Here is an 18,890-nt window from a genome sequence, read left to right on the forward strand (position 1 = left end):
GCCACTTAGCCGAAACCAACAGCTGCGAGTTGGAACGAGCGACGGGCCCCAGCGCGCCCCTAATGAATCTCTCATGACGTTACGGTTTGAATCGGCGGCAAATACAGAGCAGGCCTTTTCCACTCATTTTCCACCTGGTCGACTGTGTCTGCGGCGCATCACGATGTAAGTATTTCCTTTCATTTGTTGTTTTCAAACACTCCCAAGTCATAAAAGCAGCACATTCGCGCTTGGATGTGAAATCCTGATCCTAATCAGAACGAAAACGGCGAGACAGTTGCGCCCAAATAATCCATAATAAAGCTTCAAATTCGAAACGGGGGGGACGAACCTAATACCGCTCGGGGCCACACAAAAGTTGGGGAAAATATGAACGCAACAGTCAAATGATTGTTGTTCTAGATGATTAAATGTTTAACACTGGCGGTTACATTTCTGGGTCTTTGTTTTTTTTTTTTTTTTTGGCTATACTAAAGACATTTGGGTTGCACATCGAAAGAGGAAGACTTCCAGTTTTTCTTCCATGCTCTTTGCATCTTCGATGTGTGACACAACTTGGGATGAAGAAGCTTTTGTTTGAGGCCGCCCTCTTTTCCAAAGTCAGTCACGCTCAAAGTTGAGAGTTAATTTTCGAGCCAATTCTAATAATTCAGCGAGCTGCCCTTGGTGGGTCGCCTCATCAATAAACCGTCCATTGTTTTCAAAGAAACCAAAACATGTGGCGCTGTCTATTCCCATGTCTACTATTATCCCCCCCCCCCAAAAAAACGTGATCAAGCTCTGATTGAGTATTAAAATGTGTCGCAGATGATGAGATCATTCGGTTTCCAAAGTCACCTTCAATTCAGCCTCCCAGCGGTTGTTCTGCGCTCTACTTCATCTGCCTCCATTTGGAAAAAAAAAAACCCCATAGGCGGTAATGTTTTCAAGAATGCCTACAGGGGTAAAATATAAAGAAAAAGAGTGGCTGTCGGAAGCCAAGAAACCGCGTGTGGATTTTCAGCCGACAAAATCAACAGCCATACACAAGTTGGTTCCCTCTTATTGAATGTTGCTCGGATGAGATAAATAACATTGTAAATGGACCTGCTGCTTGGTTGCCAAGAATTTTACAAAGTAGGAACACGCATGCCTTTTCTTCCCTCATATACAGACTGCTTTATGTAACCAAAAAAAAAAAAAAAAAGTACATAGCATCAATACATTGTCTTGCATAAAAGCATTCGGTTCATTTCGTGTAATCAAAGTGGTGTCTTTTAGTTGCGGCAAGCAAAAGTCTCTTGTTTTAAAAAAAAAAATTGTGTGATAGACGGGGCGACTGGAAAGTTGCCCTCGGTCACAGTGCCCTCCATCCTCCCTCGTGTTACCACTTTCCAGGGATGGGCACCCCGCATTCATACCAGCCCACGAAAGGATGGGATGTTCGTCTCCCAATCACTCCGAACGTGACAGGCTCCTGTCTGTAGGCGCGATAATATCCTGGAAAGGAAAGATGGAATCAGGGACGCGTCTTTGATCAAGTTTGATCGTTCCGATCAAGCCGGGGTGTCATGTTTACCTTGAGCCGAAGGCAGAGTAAGCGAGAGATAGGCGGGCCCAGTCCTGCCGTCCCTGTGGGAGTCCACAAACTGACAATGATCCTCTCCTTGTCCCACCGTGTCTCCTATACTGTAGAAGGGCTCTGCAGGAGAGCAAACGGCATAGTGGTCACGTTTTGAGGGACAGCGGTTGGTGCACAAAAGGGTTCATTGGATTTCCGCTCGCTTCAAGTTATGTTGTTTCCCTGAACCGTCTCTTGCTTGTGATGTCTTCCTTGTTTAGTTATTGACCAAGTCTGGTTATGATTTGAGCATCTGGTGAGTCTGTTGTTCCCTTTCTGTCCATCATTTCCCTGCGCTACAGATGAGAAACCAAACTTCCTCTCAAAATTGGATGAGGCGAAACGATCTTACTTTTAGTGTCTATTGTTTTATTGTTTTGACAGATAATTTGCACGGTGCTTGGGGCTTGGTTCTTAACACGACCAATAACATCTGAAATGCGTCATGGGCAACTCGACCCACTTGTAAATAGAGCATTTACATTCCGCAAAAGTAACCTAGCTGGTAGGTCGCTTGGATAGATTAGCAGTGGTGTCAAACATATGGCCCGCGGGCCGGAACTGGCCCGCAAGGAGGTTCAATCAGGCCCGCAGGATAACTTAAAAGTGAAAAAAAATGCATAAAAGACACGGAATTAATATTTTTAATAAGGTGCAATTCATGGAGTATCCGCTAGGGGACACACTGTTTTGATCAGATTAGAAGACAACAGCAGCCTGAGTCCGTCACTGAGACAAACCAGACACAGCAGACGCTATCAATAGCACTCTCACATTTGCACATTTAATAGCACTCTCCTTAGTTTGTAAGGTGTAGGCAGGGATTACATTTAGATTTTATATGCACGTGTAAATGGTTTAAAACTTCCTTTCTTCATAAATCTCGTTTAATCTTAGAGTGCATTACTCTATTTTTCAATACCAATTACTTGTTAAAGTTTGTCCAATCAGTGGGATCACTTGCAATGCATATATGTGAATGATGGAAGTAAATTGCACATTTGTCGAAGGAAATGTAAGGTGCTTCATGAAATGTTTTGTAAAAGATATGTTCATTAAATTTCAACATTTTCCTAATGTTCTTGTGCTTCTTTAGACCAAAACAAAGGAAAGACATATTATTTTGGTTATTTATAGCAAAGTATGGTATAATTTTAATGGTCCGGCCCACTTGACATCTACCGAGGCCGTATGTGGCCCACGATGTGAAATGAGTTTGACACCCCTGGATTAGAGTCTTTGTTGTGGGTTCCGTCCTACCTCTCAGACCGTCTCCCATGAAGATCTTGTATCGCAGAGAGTTGCACAAAACCACGCCCACAAACTTCCTGTACCACGTGCGCTTGACATACTGGCTGCCTTTACACGAGCTGTGGGCCGAGTTGTAGCGGAAGCTGAAGGGGATCCAAATTGGCTCTCCCCCTGAGACACGAGAATAGGAGATCAAAGAGATTGAATAGAACACATACGAGTCAAAGCACTGTATCGACTTACCAGGCGGTCTGTCGATGAGAAGAGGGTCATCTAAAAGAAACAACACGGAGGACAATGTTAATGCTCTCACCTGAGAGATAAACACGTGGTAGGTAGCCTGCGACCGCCTCATTGACGAAAGCTGATTTTTATGTGGCAAACTAAATAACCCATCATGACATTTTCATGCTTGGAAAAACGAAACTACTTCACGTCCAAGCAGTTTTCACTGTTCACCTGATTCTGTGACATAGGTGAGCGTCTCGCTGACCGGTCCCAACCCAAACACATTCTTGGCCTGGACTTTGAAGTAGTACCTGAAAGAAAATAGAGCCGACTCATGAGGGCTTTCGCGTCATTCTGCTGTGGCTCTGCAAAAGTGAGGAAAACGCTAACGACTGTAGCAGATGACTTTGGTCAGCCCGATTCAGGACCCGAGGTCTGTTTCCTATTCCTCGGGATCCACAGCGGAGCGGATATTTGGCTCGCTTTGAAGGGAGGGTGAAGGAAATGTGCTGAAGGGACAAAGTGGCGATTAGGCGATAGCAGCGGAGGATAAGAACGAAAGAGACAAGCATGTGGAAAATGTGAAGCGCGGGGATGGTGAATAGTGAAGGCAACTCGACCTCAAAACAGGACTTGCTTCACTGCGCGCTTGTCAAAACAGAGATGTGGGGTTAGCTCACTTTGCCCCCGGCGTGTTGAAAAACTTACTGGAAGTCTCAACTTTTTTTGCGCAGGAGTCCATACACGCGAGGTCATGGTGTGCAAAGTTAGCGGCCCTCTCATTTTTTTTTTTTGCAGCCAAAAGCCTGCACCGCCAGGCCTGGATCCAATCACCAGAGCCACATAACAACAGTGACCGAAATATACAGCACAGTGCGGAGCACCGGAGCGAGTGAGTCGGGAGAGGAAAGAAAATCAGATGCAGAAAGTGGTGATGTCATGAAAAACTAAAATTGAAGCGGGTGCGGGGGGGGGGGGGGGGGGAGTGAAGAAATTGAAGCGGAATAAATAAAACAAAGGGAATACCGTATTTTCCGCACTAGAGCGCCCCATTGTACGCTGTGAGTGCGCACACGTCATGGGGATTCAACCGATTTCTGTTTCACCTCATTTGAATCCATTCGGACCAGTGGTGTGAACTGTAACAAGTACTTACATTGAGTTAATGAAAAGCCTTCAGTTCCAATATTCTTCTTTAAATGACCCAGTTCTGACCAAACGGTTGCTATTCCAGAATGCGCATGCAATTTCTTTCGGGGACGCAATTATTTGCAAAGTATTTTACCACAATACCTGCTGGAAATATGTCCACATACGGCGTGTGTGTATCTGGCAAGCAGAAAGAGCCTCGAGCGTAAGGAAATGCCAACAGTGTACCGCACCAGTGGTCCCATGAATAACAGTAACCAAGACAGACGTGCCAGTTTGGACACACACGAGTTGCTAGGGAGGAGCTCTCCAAACTCTTGGAAAACTTGAGGCTGAAACACACAGCTCCATTGTTGCTGTTGTGCGGCAGGTGTTTTTTCGGAGGTGGTGGGGTGTTTCAAAAAAAAAAAACGTGCTCATTTACCCTTTTTACCGTTGCGGAAATTGATTTAATCAGCAGATGACATGTTGGTGGCGAATATCGAAAGCATTTTTCTCCACTTGCTGTCCAAAATTGACAAGCTTTGTGATCGTCCAAGCATCTGACTCAGTGTGCTTGGCGTACTCATCAATCTGGTTGGATGTAACAGCTGGCCAACAAAAAAAGCATCCCATAAATGAAAACGCAAACAGATCCGGTCATATTTTGCGGGTTTTGTAATGGCAGGATCGTGGTCGAACATTCCCACAAACAGAAATAAACACTGGCGCAGTTTTGAACCAGAACCAGAGGCTTCAGCCACCTCATACCATAGCACACGAGTCATGAATTTTTGCAGAGATGCAAAGAATAAATCAATCCAGACAAGCTATTGTCTTGGTTTCAAAACAAGACGTCATTCATTTTTTATCACACAAGGCGAAGACTCTCCTCAAAACCGATTTACTGGTAGTATCATCCATCCATCTTTCCATTATTCTAACAAATGTATATTCCCAAGTGTGGTGGCGTTAATAGATGAAAAGTGCATTAAAAATCTAATAAAAAGGACATTTGACGCAAATGTAAGAATTCTGCCCATGTCTAATTTCATTTCCGTTGAGTTTTTCGATTTGTATTAAATGTTACCTGGAGTTGGGTTTAAGATTCTCCACAGCCAGATGAGTCCCACTCGATACCCTCGAGGACCATCTGTTGTTGAGCACGTCATCGTATGAAGCGCTGTACACCATGTATCCTGGAAAACACACCAAAAAAAAAACCCACTGTGTATTATCCACCTATAATATTTTTTAAATTGGCGATTATTTTTAAACCATGATGCATTTTGGTCGTCTACGATTGCAATTTTATTATTTTTTTGTGGAGCGGGGAGGTGTTTGCTCTTCTCCAGCCAATGTCTGTTTTCTCATTCTTGTCGCTCATGCAGTCATGCAGTCGACACTCAAATCCGGTACGTGACCCGTTAGGTCGTCCGCCCTGGAGAAATTCCCTCTTTAGCTATATTCAAACGCCGTATGGCATCCCCTACTTCAGCTATGAATGGAACATTCCAAATGAAATTCATTCCTCCCACACCCACCTAAATCCTGTACCAGGTTGGGGCTTAAGGATTTCTCTCCCCCCCCCCCCCCCCCCATCCCCCCCATAGAAATCAAGATCAGCATTTGACCTTTGGTCTTTAGGGCCAAGATAACAACGTTCATTTGTTGGCCAACCAAGTGTGGTTTTAAAGTAAATCGTTCACACCAGCAGGAAGGAAACAGTTGGCGGCTGAAAAGAAAATACAAAATGCAACCCCCACCACCAAAACGTCGCACTGGAGACCCCCTATCTGTTTTACACATCAGAAGACGGCCCATCCCACAACACAAGAAAGGGGCTTGTGTGTGTCTGCCAAATAAAACACTCTGCATCCCTTTAAAAGCCGCCTCAGATCGGCCAACATTTTGCACCCAAAAGGTCCTGATCTTCAATCTTTATTTTTAGCCTTCGTACGTCAGACTTTTGGGTTCCCCTGAGAAACCAAAGAAATGGACGAGATGATTACATTTATGCGATCGTAGCGACCACTCAGTGGTGCTGCCTGGAGAAATATTGTCTTTTTTTTACCTGAAACCATATCGTCCTTCAGTGGCCGGCCCCAGTCCAGGATGATAAACGAATGGCATCCCTCCATGGCAACCACGGTGAGATTATGGGGTTTATTTTTGGGAGGCTGCTTCTGATTGGAGGCGCGAGTGTCGTTCTTGATCAGATCTTCCAGGATGTCAACTTGAAGGTACTCCAGCGCCTCCGTCAGGGAGCATGGAGCTCCCGGGTCTTTTTGGATGTAGTTCACATATGGTGCTGGTGGCAAGAAGAAGACAAGAATGAAATTCAGTCTGGCCATTCATGCAAAATCCTCAACGGCTTCTGGCGGGAAAATGGCCTCGACTGATGTTCACCTTTCAAAACAAATGGAATGGCTTTTCCTTTTCATACGACCTTGGAAAAAGCTCCTATTCATTCCTATTGAAATTACATTCTTGACTCTTGATTTTTGACTTATGTGATCCGAAACAAGTCCTTCCGTTCTCTCCTCCTTTGCCTCTTTTGTTTTCGGAGTTTCGGGGAAGGCCAGCTGGACCTACAGCTGTGAATTCCGAGTTGAACTGGGATTTGGAGGGAACCACAGGAGCCTGGACTGGCTCCCAACTCTGCAGATGATTGGGCCTCGCTACAGGCCGAGAGTCTTCCACGTGTCAGTCTTGACATTCCACAGTCCGTCAGCTCCCACTGTCTGTGCATGGAGGATCAAACGACTCCCGGATTGCATGTCCAAACATTGTCCTACGTCATCTGTGATTATTGACATGCGATATATCGCATTTAAACGCGGGACGATGTGTTGTACACTGCACAGAAAAAAAACAAAAGGTGCACCTTTTGGGGTCCAATCTTCCCATTCGTGTGCCTTTTCGAACCATAAACAGTCTTTCCTCATACCGAGGGTTTTCATTGTGAATCTTGGAGGGCACGTCACCAAGTGTTGTGCCTTGGAGAACAAAAGCGGGCCCAAACAAGTGCTGTGTATTGTTCAAAAGGCGTTTTTAGAAATCGGAAGGTGACTCAAATGAGTGAAATAGCCGGAGTTTTCTGATTACAATAATACTAATTTCAATCTTTTTTTTTTTGTATGAAAACTTGCAAAATTCTTGCCAAAATTGTTTGCTCCGTATCATGAAAGACCCTCCCTTTCGAGACTCCGCGTCCTCCACTTGTAATTCAATCATCAAGACATATCTGGCAAGTGAGTTTCCAACGCGGATGAAATATTTGCTGGGAAACTTGAGGCAGAATTCACATAAAAGATGTCTAGTCAGGCTGCTATCAGGCTCATCCAACACAATTCACTCTGTCTACGTGGAAGTTATTGTCAAGTTTTTTTTTTGGTTCACTGAAGACTTTTTGATTCATGTTTGCTTGCTCATAGATTCACTTAAAGCATGTCGAGACAGAAAGAGCAACTCAAGATCAAGTCAGCTTAAGAAAACAAATGTGACTTGTTTTATTAGTTGTACAGTTTTCCTCGGTTCATTGCCCGTTGTTTTGTTTTTTGTTTTTTATCGCCGCACTTAAGGGAAAATAACGACTTTCAGATGGCGCCATGTGAAGGGACATTGCTGACTAAAATAAACTGTCCAAATGAACAAATGTTGATTTTGGCGCAAATGAGAGCCCAGTCGTGAGTCCCGCTGGGGATCGGGCTGATAAAAGCAAATCGAATCGTTGCATGAAACATAGTAGATCGTCGCTCGTGTTGCTCACATTTCCATCGCCAGTCACTCCAACAACCTTCTGATCAATCTAGTGAAGAGTCCATTGTTATTTTTTGAGGTCCCGCCCCTCAAAGGACCTCAAAGTCAGATTTTCTTGGCGCCCACTGCAACGCTTTTTAATTCTTACATTTATTCGGCGTCCTCCATTTAGTACTTCCAAATTCAAGATTGGAACAAGACTTAATCTGCGCTTCGCTTTATTTGGACTGACAGTTTGCCTCCCGTTGAGGTGAAACCCCATCCAACTCGTAACTGGAAACCACTTACTGAAAACTACTTCGGGTAATGGACGGACATTTCCTCCACTTAAATCATCTAGAAATATTTTGACCTGATCAGTCTTCGCTCATCGATAAATAGCACTGTTAAGAAGAGCAAGATAGGAGGTCATTTGATCTAAGCTATTTGGGAAGCGGGATTCCAAATAAGTAGCGCCACATATGAGTCGCTTTTCCAGAAGTCGCTCGCAGTCTCCAAATATACCGTATTTTCCGCACCGAAAAGTCTTCCATTTTCTTAAAAGCTTCTTAAAAATAAGTTAGGGGAACACAAAGGGAGAACACAACAGGAAATAACAAAAAGGTTTATTAGTTCAGATCAGTGTCGTTGCGATTAAGGTCTCTTGTCTCGGCAGATTAAGAACGCTTATGCCAACACAGTTTTCATGTTTTGATTGCTCCAACAGGCATAAAGGCGGCTTATGTTATTTGGATCAACATTCAACTGGCTGGATTTTATTGTGTTTGCATGAATCGTTAATCCGTGTTTTGGTCCGGATCATGAAAGGGTTTCGGTTTCCTTTGCCACTCATAGACTGCGACATATACTCTCTTTGCATTTCTAACCACGTTTACTGCTGAGGCAATATTGCTGCTCAATGAGAAATAATTCATGAGGGGTTTTACGGCTTCATGTCGATAAAAATCACCTTAACTTAAACTTTAAAAAGAGACATGGAGCTTGATGTGGTTTCCAGTTAAGTGGAGTCCAGTTAGTGTTGTTTTCATGTGTACCAAAATAGTTTTCTGTGTGATTTTTCAATAAGTTGGGAAAACTTATTTAAGTGAGCAGGCAAACATGTAAGAGGAGTCAAAAAAAGGATTAACACGAACAATTCTAAACATTTCGTGAGGTGTCAACTATTTTATTTTTTTTTTCGGTTTGCAACGGGGCTCGCTCTCTTTGCTCATGAGAAGCCGAGTGTTACTGATCATTCACAAATCAATCATTGAGAACTTTTGGGTTTGTACTAGGAAATAGGGCAATGGCTTTTATCCGAGAACAGACTCAAGCGGGAGACTTTGGTATATTCTGCTGCAGTGTCCAGAACTATAGTACAGCAACACGTTGAGCTATCATTAGCATGTGTGTTGAATTACCCCATTTTTAGTGTTTTCTCAAAAGCAAGAATGACACCGCAATGCTTTTTAGTCTTCTCAACCAACTAGCACTTAGTTTACCAAAGCGTATTGTATTGTCTCTCCACTCTTGAAAACCGAGTTGACCACATTGTGCAAATAGTACCTTTTAGCAGTGAGAATCATCCACGCTAGTCTTATTTAGCAGGGACAACATCAACTTCAGCGTTTGGATAGGAGACATTTACCTGTAAATCGCCTCTTCCCACTATCGTCAAATTCTGATAAAGGACCTCGGCCGGATGATCTGGTGTTTGGAGTGGGCATCTCTGTTGTGGTGGTGGTAGTGGTGGTGGTCATGGTGGTTGTTGGCGGTGTTGTCGTGGTAGCCGGAGGCAGGGTCGTCTGGAGCAAAAGCTCATCTAGCAACAACGGTGTTGATCAGCATTTGTCAAACTGGGAAAGAATTGTACTAAACCCAACACCCCGCTGGATCATGAATCCTATGTAACGTCCACCGTGAAGTATATCAAACACAGTGGAGTCATTAGCAGGCAGCTGTATGAGATTATTTTCAACAGACACCATTTTCTTTAACCAAAACAAGCATTATTCATGCGGAATGGTTTCTCTGCCCACATTTTCTGCGTGTGTGCGTGTGCGTGCGTGCGTGTGTGTGTGTGTGTGTGTGTGTGTGTGTGTGTGTGTGTGTGTGTGTGTGTGTGTGTGTGTGTGTGTGTGTGTGTGTGTGTGTGTGAGAGAGAGAGAGAGAATGAGGGACTAAACAACAAAAATTTTAGGATGAAAAATGTTTGTGTGGGTGTGAAGGGAGGAGGGTGAGTGCTTCAACAGGTTTGAATTAGCTCTTTCCTCCTCCATTCCTTCTGGTCATGCAGTACCAGGAAATTTTGGCATTGCGTCACTGTCAATACAAGCGCAGCAGTTGTCAAATTGCGCAGTGTCCCTGTAGCCCACACTGTTATCAGTCAAACCAAAAAATGCCGCCCATGTGCAACATAGCCCTTAAGATGGCCAAACACCTGCCGTCAAAGTGTGACACAGCAAAGTTCACAGAGGCCAAAACAACTTGTGTATGGCTCAGTTCATCCACACAAATCCCCAAAACCTAACCCAAAACCAACTTAATCAAATGCAAGAAAAGAGAAGCAATATAAGAGCAAAGAGACAGGAAATGTAAGATAACCGGCAAGAATGCAACAATGAGATCATTAGCATAATCTTGTTAGGCTTGGATCTAATTGGTAGGTAGGTGTTTACCATACTCACCTTCTGAGAAACAGTCGAGTATTCCATCTGAGTCAAGCACCGGATCTCCATAATCATCTATTTTGGAGAAGGTTCCTGGTGGACAAGTCGGGTATGGTTGTTCAGTGGTGGACTCCTCCGTAGTCCATTCTGCAGTGGTTGGTTCTGGGGTAGTGGTCGGAGCTCTGGTTGTGGTGGTGGTGGTGGTGGTGGTGGTTGTCCTGAGGTGAGACAGATCCAAGCCAAGCAGCGGTTTTCCTCCAACCATAAGGATCTTCTCTTTGGGGTTGACCACTGGGCGACTATCTCGGCCATGACCAAACAAAGCCATTCCATCCTGGTTCAGCAGGGGGCTTCCCAGATGGTCTGGTGATCACAATGCAAGTAAGCGAGTTATTCTCAACGGAACTTACAATTGCGTTCTAAAACCACGACTGGAACAAATTTTTCAACTGAGAATAAGTTACCAAAAATAGTGCGTCCGTCCTGGCCAAGCACTACTCTCTTTGGTTGGCCCTGGGAATCCTGGAGGACTTTTCCATCCTGGTTCATAAGAATCCCCAACTCCAAATCTACCAACTTAATAACCGAAATGTAAATGATTGACTCGACCAACACATGTTAGTCTTTCATCACCGTACTCATTCAGATCTTCTCATTTCAGAGAATTTTACCCATTTGTTTCCGTCAGGTCCGGTAATAAGCCTTTGACCAACCGCCTTGCTCATTCCATGAGTGTCTGAGGACTCTTTATTTCTTGCTGTCAGATTTGGCTGTCCATTTTGACCTAAACAATACAAGATTTGTCATTGTCGGATTCAAAATCTTGCAGTGCGACGTATCATACCGTTTCATGCATTTTACCATTTGACTTTACCATTTCCATTGCCGGCTATACGAGCTCCTCCGTTGGGTGTTTTGCCTCTCAGGATAGGAAAGCGACTTCTGCCCCCCTGGCCTCTCGAGCTTTCTCTGGATGAAGATGGCGACACTGATATAGAGTGGATTCTACCATCTGTGAGTCCCCCGGTCCTTGTTGAAGAGATTCTGCTCGCGTTGCGATCTGATGTTAATATTGGTCTGAGTAGATTTGATGAAGAGGAGTGGGCAGATGATGAGGATGAATCAGATGTTGTTGAAGAACCCAGTCTAGAATTGTGTCCCGATTGTGATCTGGTGGGAAGCCTGGATCCACCAAACTGTCTGGTTGCCAGATGAGGAGAGCGTATCCTTCCATTCATACCAATATTAAGACGGCGGTAAATTGGCGGGACCCCGGATGATGAGTTAGTCCTTGATGGGGTGTCTCTTGTAGCTGCACTGTCATTGTCCTCTGCGTTTCTGTGCGGCTCAGTCAATGTGATGGCAGGATTCTTTCGGTCCACTGTAGTTTCTGCAACATTTTTATTAATCCCACTGTTTTCTGGATCGTCCTTCTCATCATGGTTATTGTCATTGTCACTCGATTTCACATTTGTGGCATGATGAGAGTCAGAGTTTGAAGAGGATGAAGGTGGAGGTGGATGTCTTGAGTTAGTATCCTCTGAATTTCTGTCAGTCAATGAGGGTTTGAAAGAAATCACACCCATCTCATTATTTTTTGATGAGTCATGAGAGGAAGTAGCAGTTGGACTTTCACTAGTTTCCTGTATTGACGATACAGAAACAGAACTTGTGGCTATGGTGTCCTTATTGGGTATCCCCTGCAGAATGGGTCTGCCTGCCCCTGTTGAAGATGAGCCTCTGCTCCAAGGAGTCCGGCCACCCTGTCTGGAGAATGACAGTCGTGTTCCTGAACCCAACCTGCTCAGGAACTTAGATCTTTCAAGAAGGGAAGGACTCATTTTGGTACGAGTTGTTTTATCAGAGAGACTTGCCTCCTTTTCCTTTTTCTCTTCTGTGGGATCTTCTTTGTAGCTTGAAGTAGGTTCTTCAATTTTGGTTGCCTCTGTGTTTTTAAAATTGCTTTGGTGAAGCAATTCCCCATTTGTTGTGGCACGTTCCGGTGATGTCTTTGGCGTTTCTGTCTTATGTGAGCTTTGCGACCCCGCATTTGACACGTAAGGGTTGGTCTTTCCGGTGTTTGTATCTGAAGCTACAGGGCTATTTGATGGGGAGGATGATGTGATTTGCGTTTTCTCAGAAGTCGATGTTTCCGATGTCGCTTTGCCATCGATCCTTCCATCTGAAGTGGACCCAACTGTCGCTTCGTTGAAGCTATTTGATATTTGCTGTTTGATAGATTGGTCTGGTAAGGTGGACTGCGATGTGGCCTGATTCTGAGTTCTGCTTGGCAAACGTGACTGTGCACTTAGACCCAATCTATTCCCGTTGATCATTCTGGTTGAATTTCCTCGAAAAGGAATTCCCAGGTTCCTTCGGCCATAACCATTTCTTGTACCAAAGCCAGATCCATTGGTCCGGCCGAATGATGCAGATTCCTTGCCAGCAGCTGTGCGCTCTGTCTGAGGCTGTGTCTTATCTTTTAGAACTGGAATGGTAGGCTTGTTATTTACGATAGTCGGTTCTTTGGAAATGTCTTTGCTCTGCAGGGGTGTAGAGACTGTCTCTTTTCTTTTGTCCTCGGATTCTGTATTACGCAGCGACGTGGTAGAAGGTGAAGACGATTTTGGAGGAAACGATAATGATGAAGAGGAGGAAGTCTGCCTTCCACCTTTTTGATGGACCCTGAGCTTTATTGGTTTTCTTTGCTGTGGATAAACTGATGTGGATTTAGTTGGGGATAGTGTAAAAACTTTGAGGCTGGGCATCTCTGTTGGGGGCTCATCCACTTCACTGTAAATATCATCCTCAGATTCAGGAGAAACATCATTGTGTGGTTCTTTTGTCTCAAGTTCAGACTCCGTGGTTGTTGCAGCTTCTTCTGGAGGGGAGGTTGTTGGTGTTCTTTCGTCTTCCTCATCCTCTCTCCCTGAGGTTCTGCCTCTATTTACTCCATTCCTTACTGAACCTCTTACTGAAGACAAGATGCTGTGATAAGACCGTGTCTGAGAAAGTGGGCGCACCCGTTTACTGACAGGCGCAGAGTTGCGTGGCTGTGTGGGTTTGGTCGGTTCTTCCGGTGCCTCCGTTGATTGGAGCACTGATTTGTCATTGGTAATATCGTATTTGGAAGGCTTGTAGTTAGTCCTCTGGCTGTCTTTGGTTCTTGAGAACGATGAAACGGCACTACTGGCTGGTAGTAGAAAAAAAAACAAATGATCTTAAATTCACTGCCTTAACAGTTTTCACACATACTGTACACACTGTTATTCTTACATCCTGGCATCACAACACTGAAGGCCTTGCTTAGCGGTCCCTGTCCCCTTCTGTTGGTGGCTTTGATCTTGAAGATGTACCGATCTCCAGGTGTTAGACCGTCTATAGTTGCCGAGGTTGTGCTCCCTCGGTATGTCATGCTCTTCATTCCAAATGGTTTCAGTGCAGGAGCATAAGAAAGGATGTATTCTGGAGGTGGAATATAAACAACTCTTGTGAAGATAGGTACCGGAACTCAGCAGCCAAAGATCTTTGGCACTGCAGGAGTTGTTTTCATACAAGATTCCCACTTTTGAGACCCTGGGTGAATTCCCAGGCAGGGCATCAGCGTTTGCCAAATACTTGACTTCTTGGAATTTTAAAAGTATTCAGTTTGCGAAAGCGGTGTTCCGTTAATGACTAATTCTGCTCATACCTCGTATCCTCCCATTGGTTTCTTCAGGAGGATCCCAAGTGGCTGTCACGGCAGTTCCTTTTCCCCGTAGTGGTTTGACTTCAAAGTTCTCCGGTGGCCCAGATGGGGCTTGCAAGTCAGGAGAGAACAAATCAGTTAATACAAAGTCTCAGGGTGACGGACGTGGGAAAATATTGCTTGAAGCACTTCAAACCAGACACCAGAAATGGACTAGGATGCTTAAACTAAGACAAATATTGCTGCCATACGTTTTGTGCATTCGTTTACATCACACATGAAGCTTGACAGAAAACTCAGCTGAAAGTCAGGAAGTATATGCCGTCGTTGTAGTCAATCAATCCGATCTTTTTATGGTGCGGTGTTTACGGAAGTAAATCTCTTTAATCAAATTTCTTTGTCCAAAAATTCGAGCTTTAAAGAGCAGCTTTCATGCATCATCCTACCTGACTCAGGGGTCCTCTGAAATACCGATACACTCCACTTGCCGTCGTCTTCTCCTTGAGAGATTCTCACGGCAAATTCATACATGCTATCAGCAGACAGGGTGTCGACCATCACTCTCCTCTGGGTGCTGTCTTTGAACTCCCAGCGTGCCGACTCACCCTTCTCCCTGTACCTTACCGTGTAGGATCTGTAACGACACAAACGGGGACCTTTGAGTTCAAATGGGTTCATTTCCTGTCTGTGGACATTTGAAAAATGTTTACTTATTTGTGAGATATATATACCGTATACAGTATATGTATATGTATGTATATATTTTTACCTAAATTCACTTGACTCAATCTTCCCCATTTCCACAGCGGGATCCACCCAGGAGATGAGGACTGATTTCGGAGACATGACCCTGACACTGATGTCCTTAGCCTCATACTCGGGTGGCTCTGGTTATGACATTACAACAGATGGATTCAAATGATCAATAGCGTGGGCGTTTTCAAAACAATCGCAGCATACCTGGGGTAGTCGTTTTGGTTGCCGCGTGGTTGGCAGGAGCGCTCTGGCCCTGGGCTTTCTGTGCCTGCAGTGACACCACATGAACGGACTCAGATGCTATGAATAGAGAGGGATACCAGGCACGACCAGGGTTTACACTAATGACACTAAAAATTGAGCAAACAAAATGCACTCATGCTACTCCTGTCACTGCATTCTACATCTAGCTGAATCCCTCAGTTAAGCCTAGCCTAATAATTTGTCTGCTATGTGACGGCTGGGCGGTCTTACTTAATTTGTGCGAGTTACGGTTCCTCTGATCAGACTGCGGCTTGGCGTTGTGTCGGTGTCTTCGCGCTGGTGAAGTGGTTCTCGTGAAGAAGCCCCTCTGAGGCGACCGGGGACCAGTGGATGACTGAGGGGCCCTCCTCGTGTCCGTCCTGAGTCTAGAAGCACTTGGGCGGTGAGTTGTTCTGTTCACCCGAGCGGCACGCTTCACAGCGGTCTGATTTCTGGCTGCAGGATATGTTGACCTGACTGGGCCTGTGACAGACCAAAAAAAAAAAGTGACATTGAAGATGGTTATCTGTAAGTGTCAACATCATGTACTTTAACTACTTAAAGGTCACGGTGCAGAAAAGGGAACATGGCCCACTTGTAGATGCTTGGAAGGTTCAAGAGAGAGAGGGCGGGGGGGGGGGGGGTCTCTCAAAAACTGTCCAAGCTTGTCTGCTTTCTGTTGACCTGCCTGAGCTTGGCTTTGAGTTCAGAAATGTACTAAGTCAATGAGGCCTGTTTTAAGCACCGGAGGGCCATCTTGCATTTCAAGGGAGGTGTCAGCAACGATTTGAGAAATGGCTCTGTCGGTTGAAATCTGCGACCACCTTGGCCTCTCGCTTATCTCCCTTGTGTTGAGCAAAGCCATCAGCATGTCGACTTGTAATGACGTCTGAAACTTTGAGGCCACGAAATACGGTCACAAGGCCCTCACTTGATTGTCTGTGGACAGGTGAACTACCGAGTTCTGTGCGTTGGGCTCCATCCTTAACATTCCGTACCACAGATGAAAACTTGCCAAATCAATTATTTGAATACCTTTTTTGATGCCTTTTCTCAAGTGAAACGACTGCCCTTTACCATGCATGTTCCTCTGGTTGTAACTGAGCTGGATCATGTACTTGAGCATCCAAACCTCAGGCGCTGCTCAAATTCCTTCTTAAATTGAAGCATAAATAACCCCATTTGGTCTTGATCAGACAAACTCAGCCTTTTGTACATTTGTACAAAGCAACCCGCCCACCCAAGCCTTCTTGCGAAACAGTCCGAGTGCATAGTTTGGCACAGGTTGCCCACCACAAAACCAACGATTCCACAATGCTCTGTCTGTCGTTTCCAGAAAGCTTTCGAGTGGAGCTTGAGAAGCGGATCAAAGAAGACAGTGGTTATTATTATTCGGCGGGTGCCTGAAACGGAAGCGGTTCCAGTGGTGAAGGAGACAGAGAAGCAGATGAATGAGCTCTCTGAAGGTGAAGGAGGGCGGGGAAGGGTGAAAGCTGGGGTGGGTCAAGGAATGAGCGGATGTGGAAAGTCATGCAGGTCGATGGCGACGTGCCGGGGAACACTGTAGGGGAAGTGACTTGACGCCCCACCCCTTCAGACACTAATTGTCCAGTGATGAGTGTCTGTGATATTTTTTTAGTGCCGCCACCATGATTGAAGACAGGTTATATTCTCCCCCCGCCCCCTCCGACTACTTAAAAAAATACTTTGACATATTAAGGCTGCTTGGCAGGCAGGTGTTACCTGTTGACGTGTTGCTGACAGGTGCGCTGCTCAGCACAGCAAAGCCATCAAGCTTTACCCATTCATCTAAAAATAAAAAAAATATATGTACAGTATATATTTGGAAAATTATGTCCAGTGAACTATTATTAATGCTTTGCTATTCACAGACCAACCGTTTTTTTTTTCTGTACAACCTATCATCTTCTGGAATGGCGTCAGTTAACTTTTTAGTGAACAAGCAGCTTCTTCCAAGAACTCAACACAACTTTCCCTTTTTTACTTTTTAAATTATCCCCCCCCCCCCCCCCCACTTCTGCTCCTGCTGACTTGCTCCAGATAAGTCAAAGCAAGTCTGCCTTTGATTCTTCCAACAGTAGCTGGCTAGACACATTTTATGAAGCAAAAGGCGAGCGGTGTGTGTAATTTACGACGCCGCTGAGGAAATACCGCACAGTCTGCAAGGACGTTTTTGGGTGGAAGTTTTTTTTCCCCCCCCACCACATATCACTACATTATCCCATTAATGTCACAAGTTTACCCCTTTTTTTTTCTTTTTATCGCATTCCTTTTTTTTCATGCAATTGATCTCAACTAGCAAGACAATGGCTGGCCCTTGCATCAAAAATGCAAGAAAACGGAAAAATGACAAAAGCAAGCCACACTGTCAACTCATCATATTTGTCATTTCGAAGGTCTTACCTACATCCTCCACTAAAGGAGAGCGACTTTCCTTGCCCACTCTGGTGTAGCGATGAGTCCTCAATGGCCTGTTGCTGCCGGCCCCAAAACGCTCCACTGGTCTTCCGTCCAGATGGATTGAAGGCTCCCAGCTCTCCCTCAGGCTCTTCACCATTGAAGTTGCTTTCCCATGATGTGTCCGCAAGGGCTTTTCCGCTGCAATGCAAATCACGCGTGCGGCCGTTTTTAATGTAAACACTTAGTTAACCCCTGTTCATCGTGTAGGCAGATGTCTCAGACGCGCACCCAGTAGTTGAGTTGAGTACGCATTTGTACAAGAAAGACCCCACCCCCTGAGGTCAAAGCAGTCATGTCAAAGGCTTTGAAAACACCGTGGTGATGCTTTTATAAGAAGCCCCTCTCGTCTTGCTACGAAAATCCCAAACGCTGACCCATTAACTGCACCCCCCGATGGCCATAACCGATCTTAAATTCCCATTGCGACCGAGGCCCACCCGTGAGCCACAAAAGGTTACAGTCCGTCCGCCTGGTGCAGCCGACACAACCTCGGGCTGAACACACTCAAGACTGTAGAGATGATCGTGGACTTCAGGAAACATTCTTCTCCACAGTTGCCCCTCACACTATCCAACTGCCCTGTGTCAACCGTCGAGACCTTCAAGTTCCTGGGAATCACAGTCTCCCAGGACATGAAGTGGGAAGTCAACACCATCTCCATCCTGAAAAGGGCCCGGCAGAGGATGTACTTCCTGAGGCTGCTGAGGAAGCATGGCCTGCCACAGGAGGTGCTACGACAGTTCTACACGGCAGTCATCGAATCAATCCTGTGTTCTTCCATCACGGTTTGGTTTGGGGCCGCCACAAAAAAGGACAAAATCCGACTTCAACGGACGGTTAGGACGGCGGAAAAAATCGTTGGCACCGCCCTACCCACTCTTGAGGACTTGCACACTGCAAGAATCAAGACAAGGGCACGGAAAATCCTCCTGGATCCCCCGCACCCTGCCCACCACCTTTTCCAGCTACTCCCCTCAGGCAGACGCTACAGATCCATGCGCACCAAATCCAGTAGACACTTAAACAGCTTCTTCCCTCTAGCCATTAACTCCTTAAACAGTCACTGACGTAGTCACTCTTCTTGTACTACAAATACTGCTACTGG

The 18,890-nt window shown here is 45.2% G+C and overlaps 1 protein-coding gene across 3 annotated transcripts; it reads right to left on the reverse strand.

Moving 5' to 3' along the window:
* Positions 1-1,024: 1,024 nt before the first annotated feature.
* Positions 1,025-17,920, reverse strand: LOC147185589 (fibronectin type III domain-containing protein 1-like). Of its 3 annotated transcripts, XM_086104097.1 has the most exons (20): positions 17,729-17,920; positions 17,048-17,113; positions 15,536-15,787; positions 15,266-15,361; positions 15,075-15,192; positions 14,752-14,939; positions 14,309-14,416; positions 13,894-14,082; positions 11,492-13,810; positions 11,289-11,401; positions 11,082-11,193; positions 10,636-10,980; positions 9,597-9,770; positions 6,282-6,518; positions 5,298-5,406; positions 3,311-3,390; positions 3,095-3,124; positions 2,861-3,022; positions 1,559-1,681; positions 1,025-1,479 (listed from the first exon to the last, which is right to left on the reverse strand). In XM_086104097.1, exons 1-20 carry the CDS (start codon positions 17,880-17,882, stop codon positions 1,364-1,366), a joined length of 5,091 nt encoding a protein of 1,696 aa, XP_085960223.1. In that variant the 5' UTR covers positions 17,883-17,920; the 3' UTR covers positions 1,025-1,363. The 3 variants fall into 3 exon arrangements, with proteins under 3 accessions (XP_085960223.1, XP_085960224.1, XP_085960225.1); XM_086104098.1 differs by lacking the exons at positions 17,048-17,113; positions 17,729-17,920 and having other exon boundaries at positions 15,266-15,329; positions 15,536-15,611; XM_086104099.1 differs by lacking the exons at positions 13,894-14,082; positions 14,309-14,416; positions 14,752-14,939; ... (3 more) ...; positions 17,048-17,113; positions 17,729-17,920 and having other exon boundaries at positions 11,479-11,635.
* Positions 17,921-18,890: the final 970 nt, after the last annotated feature.

This window comes from Hippocampus guttulatus, chromosome 23 (genome assembly GCF_054856545.1).
Source record: "Hippocampus guttulatus isolate MCC_2025c chromosome 23, RoL_Hgut_1.0, whole genome shotgun sequence".
NCBI classification, from domain to species: Eukaryota; Metazoa; Chordata; class Actinopteri; order Syngnathiformes; family Syngnathidae; genus Hippocampus; species Hippocampus guttulatus.

Coding starts and splice junctions, on each gene's coding strand:
- LOC147185589 (XM_086104097.1), bottom strand. CDS start 17,882: ATGGTGAAGAGCCTGAGGGAGAGCTGGGAGCCTTCAATCCATCTGGAC. Junction 14,417..14,751: donor TCAGAGGACCCCTGAGTCAG/GTAGGATGATGC, acceptor CTGACTTGCAAG/CCCCATCTGGGCCACCGGAG. Junction 3,023..3,094: donor TCTCATCGACAGACCGCCTG/GTAAGTCGATAC, acceptor CTCGTGTCTCAG/GGGGAGAGCCAATTTGGATC.